Here is a 5,685-nt window from a genome sequence, read left to right as displayed (position 1 = left end):
TATTTACAAAGCTAGTTATTATTTTCTCTAAATGTACTCAATAGTTCACACACAAAAAAAAAAAATCCCAATTAAAATGCATAATTTATTCATTTATTATTATAAAAAACGAATCTGTTTTTTATTCTTATTCTTTTCCTCTCATTTATTTGGTAAGGTGGTCCTCAGATATTGTAAGTAAGGAAGTGGGCCTTCAGTTACAAAAGGTTGAGAACCCCTGATCTATCTAATGTAGGCCATCATCTCTCCTCTATATTCTCTTTGTTCTAGTGTATAATCTCTACTGTACATTCTTTGTTCTAATGTATCATCTCTAATGTATATTCTCTTTGTTCTAATGTATCATCTCTAATGTATATTCTCTTTGTTCTAATGTATCATCTCTAATGTATATTCTCTTTGTTCTAATGTATCATCTCCACTGTATATTATCTATCATGGATCATCTCTGTTGTATATTCCCTTTGTTCTAATGTATAATTTCTACTGTATATTCCATTTCTTCTAATCTCTACTGTATATTCCCTTTGTTCTAATCGCTATATTGTATATTCTATTTGTTATGATGTATCATTGTTACTGTGTATTCCCTTTCTTCTAATGTATCATCTTTACTGTATATTCTCTTTGATCTAACGTATCATCTCTACTGTATATTCTCTTTGATCGTATGTATTATCTCTACTGTATATTCTCTTTGATCGTATGTATTATCTCTACTGTATATTCTCTTTGATCTAACGTATCATCTCTACTGTATATTCTCTTTGATCGTATGTATTATCTCTACTGTATATCCTCTTTGTTCTGTGCTGGTAGTAAAGGACAGACAGGAGCTTGATTGATTTCTCTCTTTAATTGACAGTTAGTTTGATTAGACAGTAACACCTCTCTGCTCCCAGCAGCTCGCCAGCCGGGTGCTGATTGGTCTGTCGAGTCGGTCGGGTGTTCTGGGACTGGTTAGCTGGTCTGGTGGAGGCGGGGTCACAGCTAGGAGCAGAACAACAAGGAGGGCTCAGACACAGGAAGTGGTTTACGTGAGAGTGTCTAACAGGAGGACGTGGTCTACCTGAGAGGCGTTGTTATGGAACCCACCGCGGGTCCAGGCAAAACCACGCCCTGTGCCCGCCTATGCAGCAGTCAAGCGCCGGGATTGGCCCGGCGCCCATGCTCACGTGAGCCAATGGGACGAGGACGACGTTTGGCTTCAGAGGTGGAGCCAAGTTTGAGAAGCAGCCGTTTACTTTGAGTTATTTCCTTTTTAGATTATTTTCAAATGTTTTATGAAGCTTTCAACTTCATACAGCCTGCAGTAGAAAAAACTCATGGTGGGATTAGGGTTAGGATCGGGGCTTACTCTAGCAGGAGGTGAAGCCCTTCCAGTAGAAGTTCTTGCAGCCGGCCTTGCGCTCTCGGGGGGGCAGGCTGTTAGGGGGGTCGAGCGAGCGCTCCAGCTCCATCTTCCCCCCTGTCGCCATGGAAACCACCTCTGCATCCCGCTGGGCATCACCCTCTGGAGGAGAGAGCTGGAACAACAGGTCCTCCACCGCATGCTTACTCCACTCCTTTATACAGACACATGTACACACACACATGCGCGCACACACATGCACACACAAAACTTAAATACAAAACCTTTTTCCTCATATTTCTTAGTTTTGGTAAGAGTTAAATGTTCTTTTGTCTCTCCCGATTCTAAATATAGCTGAATCGCTTGGTTTGACCAAGTACAAATATTTTTACAAGCATTTTATGAAAGGTCTTTGGAAAAATAAATAAGGAATGAAATAGCTTATACAAAAGTAGCCCCCGGACAAAGCAAGTTGAGTATCGCTGCTGGCTTAGATCCTATGCTGAACCCGGAAGAGGGCACCCTATACATGTCGGGCGGACATGACATTTCCGCCCGACAGCGACAATATGCATTATGAAGACCCATATTGAATTCAGAATAATAGTGGATTATTAGCGTGCATGTAAACGTACGGTTATGCTAAAACACAGTGGTACTGGGCTCTCTAACCTGTGACATGAGGCCGGCGTTACGAGCTCGCTGCAGTAGTCTCTGGTGCCGCAGCTCCAGATCCAAATCCAGATCCAGATTCTGCTCAAGTCAAGTCAAGTTTATTTGTATAGCCCTAATTCACAAGCATGTCTCAGAGGGCTTTGCAGAGAATATGTCTAGCGAAGTCTAGCTAACCACTATCAATAAACAGGATTGAACAATCGTATATTGGAGTGAGAGGGAGGGCGAGAGAAGGGGATAGAGGAGAGAGAGAGGGGAGAGAACGGAGGGAGGGAGCGGGAGACGAGAGAGACAGCAGAACAAACATTGTATACTGGGGCTGGGCGATACGGTTGAAATCAATACCATGATAATCACAGGGGGTATTCTCCATACCATCACCAATGTACATCACAATAATGGTTCATGTAAGCAAAATCACATTTAGAAATCCAATTATATTCTAATTACCTGCTCCTTGTTTTGGTCCTGGTCTCTGTGGGGCTGGGAGGCCATGGCTGGACTGGACAGAGCCAACATCAACACAGCCAGCACACTGGAACACCACACGGATCTCATCTCTGTAGGACAACCAGAACAACCATGGACAACCATAAACACAACCCTAACCATAACCCAACCATAAGCCTAACCCAACCATGGAGCCCAACAACAAGCAAGGCTGCAAGTAACTAGTTACATTTACTCACATTACTGCCATCGAGTAGCTTTGAAAATGACAATCACTTGTATTGCCACAGTAGAGTAATCAGATTACACAGGAGGAATTTGACTTAGTGTAAGTATGCAGGGCATCACATCAATAGAGCGCCAAAGTGAAACGTCACTTCCTGCTTTGTCCCTGTACCAGCGCTGTGAAAAATATGAATGGCGGTGGACGGAGAATAAGGTTACTTTTTTGATCCCGAAAATGTGTACTGAACTACAGTACTACCTTTTAAATCACATTCATTACAGAGGACATTATTTTGTTTTGTTTTGTAGGTAGTGAAGAGAAGGGTAATCTCACATTACTTTGTGCACTTTATTTTGTAATTAATTTTTTTTCCAATGACTGTAATAGAATCAGGTTTGGACTCTGTCCTGGAATCCTTTGGGAAAGGAAAGGACCACAGCTAAAAACATTCTCTCTTCTAAAATGTAACTAACTTTTACTCTGAGTATATTTTTAAAGCTACTCTTACTTTTTACGTCAATAGATTATTTTTTACCGCAGTACTTTAACGTCTTTAATAGTACTTTAATTTAGTACTTTAATAAACTGTCAGCAAGGTAACATTACTTTACCGTCTCTACCTCTATTACTTTACTAATTCTAATACTTTTCCCACCACAGAAAACAAGAATCACAGATCAAGAGAAAGAACGCCCTTACTGTCTGCTTTGGTATCTTCTGTTAGCCCCGGTCTGGTCTGGCTTGGATCAGGTTCTGGTTCTGATGCCAAGAGGTTGTTGGGCGGTTCTTTTAAAGCGTCCTCCGCAGGTCACATGACCTCCTGTAGGGGGGGGCGTGTCACCAGGCGATGAAGGAACGTGGCTTCGTTAAGTAACCCTCTTAAGTTTCTGTTGACTCATTAAAACCTCTTAAGTCTTTGTCGACTCGTTAAGGTTATTGGCTTTAAATGGTGACTCCACAATGAAGCGGTTAGCCCGCTATGAGGCCGGCCGCCCACGCTAATCTACAGCAAATACAACCCCAGAATGTTTCTGTGACTCTCCACAGGACAAAGACGGGCTAATGGGTTAAAGAGGAAGAGTTAGCCGAGCGCTAAGAGGAGATAGCAGACCTCATTAGCTTTTCCGTGTGAAATATTAAACAAACCAGGGAGACGCGGCACGGCGCCCACTCAATATTTAGTCAAGAAACGGTCTGATTTTTCCTTTTCTTTTTTTTTAATTGAATGTTTCTCTAGAAGCATACATACAAAACATTATGATCTATAAAAGAAAACATGTAGGCACAGCACGTACAGCGAGAGAAACAATATAGTCACATTTAACCACAATTATTGTATGTCCAATGTCCCCTCAATTGTTTTCCACTTCAGTGCAAATTATATTTACCTCCTGGAGATTTCCCTTTTCATCCATTTCCAGAGATGGGAAGAAATTAGGTAGATGATTGATTGATTGATTGATTGATTGATTAAAGTGTCATACACTCATCGTGCCCAACCCAGATGGGTTTCCAAGACACAAAATCAAATACAACAATACAGCATTGATACGGTGGTACAAATACCTTGTTATTGTACTTAAGTAGGATTTTCAGGTATCTGGACGTTACCGAGTATTTTGTTTTTCAGACAACTTTTTACTTTTACTCCCTACATTTTAACACAAATATGTGTACATTCTACTCCGTACATTTTCAAAACAGGCTAGTTAGTTTAGTTTTAATACAGAGCAGACAAAAACGATATCACATTTGTCGCTCTCAGCTTTCATGCGTTATGTGCACCTTTTTTGGGGACAAACCAATTATTAATTAAAGTATAGTCTTATACATCTTAAAACATGTTTGGAGGGGATAGTTCATCTTTACTAGTCTTCCAATTATAATAATATGACGTGAGTTTCAGTTAGCCTTGCACAGAAACAGAAATACAAAAATAATCCATAGTTTCATCAAACGTCATTTTCGTAGGAGTTACTTCCTTGTTTGCCTGTACATAACGCTTCTGCTGTACACAGCCATGTGCTGTACGCCGGCGGCCATGTTTAGAAAGTAGTTCCAGCTATCTATTTACCTGGAAAAAAAGAGTGTTTCTCGGCATTTTGTATTAATATTTCATCTCGTGGTGAGTACCCGAGTCACAACATGTACATGGAGCTTTTTTGGCGCTGTTAAATGTGTGTTTTTGGTGACTTTGAACGGCTGTACCGCTTCGTCCAAGACTAACTAACTGGACGACTGTAGTTCACTGTAGGCTATACTGTACGGAGAGTGATGGTTAAAGGTATTGTGTATCTTATTTATTTGGGCGATATGGCAAATGGGTGAAACTCCCCAAAAAGTTGGCGTATCCCTTTAAGTGAAGTTACACATGGTGGATAACGTATTCTGACCGCCAGTCCAACATCCACCACATTACTGAGTGTCTTCACCTCATCAGGTATTCAGGCAGTGACATGGTCAATAGGTGAGAGCTGTAGCTGTGCTACTTAATGCTGCCTCTGTGGGGCAGTGCATTCCCATGGCTTGGCTCTGTTCTTTGTGTTTCATGTTCCTGAAGATATGCAGGGGGTGGGGGGCGGAGTGAACATCATGTGACCCTCATACTGTGTGTATGATATGCATCATGGGGAAACATTATTATTACTAGAACAAATTTGTATCTGCAGAAAAATCACTGATAATAAATGGCGTGCCCCAAAGTTAACCTATATACATTCAGAACAGGTCATATCTGATGGCTGTATGTGAAAGAACACCCTCGAACAGTAGTTCTCAAACTGTTTCACCTCAAGGACCCTAAACTGTCACAAACTAGACCATGGACTTTATAGGGCTACACGATTCTGGAAAAAATGAGAATCCCGATTTTCTTCCTCTGAATTGAGATCGCGATTCTCTCAGATGGTTTTCAGCATTTATTGCACTCATTTACCTGATATGAAAAACAAAACAAAAACTTTTTTTTATTCATTATTGGCAT

The 5,685-nt window shown here is 40.9% G+C and overlaps 1 protein-coding gene across 2 annotated transcripts; it reads right to left on the bottom strand.

The window, feature by feature from the left end:
- Positions 1–1,358: 1,358 nt before the first annotated feature.
- LOC310777214 (somatostatin-2-like) lies at positions 1,359–2,537 on the bottom strand (the record flags this gene model as incomplete). Of its 2 annotated transcripts, none has more annotated exons than XM_083637495.1 (3): positions 2,477–2,537; positions 2,024–2,104; positions 1,359–1,565 (listed from the first exon to the last, which is right to left on the bottom strand). In XM_083637495.1, exons 1-3 carry the CDS (start codon positions 2,519–2,521, stop codon positions 1,359–1,361), a joined length of 333 nt encoding a protein of 110 aa, XP_083493621.1. In that variant the 5' UTR covers positions 2,522–2,537. The 2 variants fall into 2 exon arrangements, with proteins under 2 accessions (XP_083493621.1, XP_083493622.1); XM_083637496.1 differs by having other exon boundaries at positions 1,359–1,526.
- Between the last annotated feature and the right edge of the window lie 3,148 nt (positions 2,538–5,685).

Source organism: Poromitra crassiceps (assembly GCF_964638095.1).
Source record: "Poromitra crassiceps genome assembly, chromosome: 5".
NCBI classification, from domain to species: Eukaryota; Metazoa; Chordata; class Actinopteri; order Beryciformes; family Melamphaidae; genus Poromitra; species Poromitra crassiceps.
This window is presented reverse-complemented; position numbering and strand designations above follow the sequence as displayed.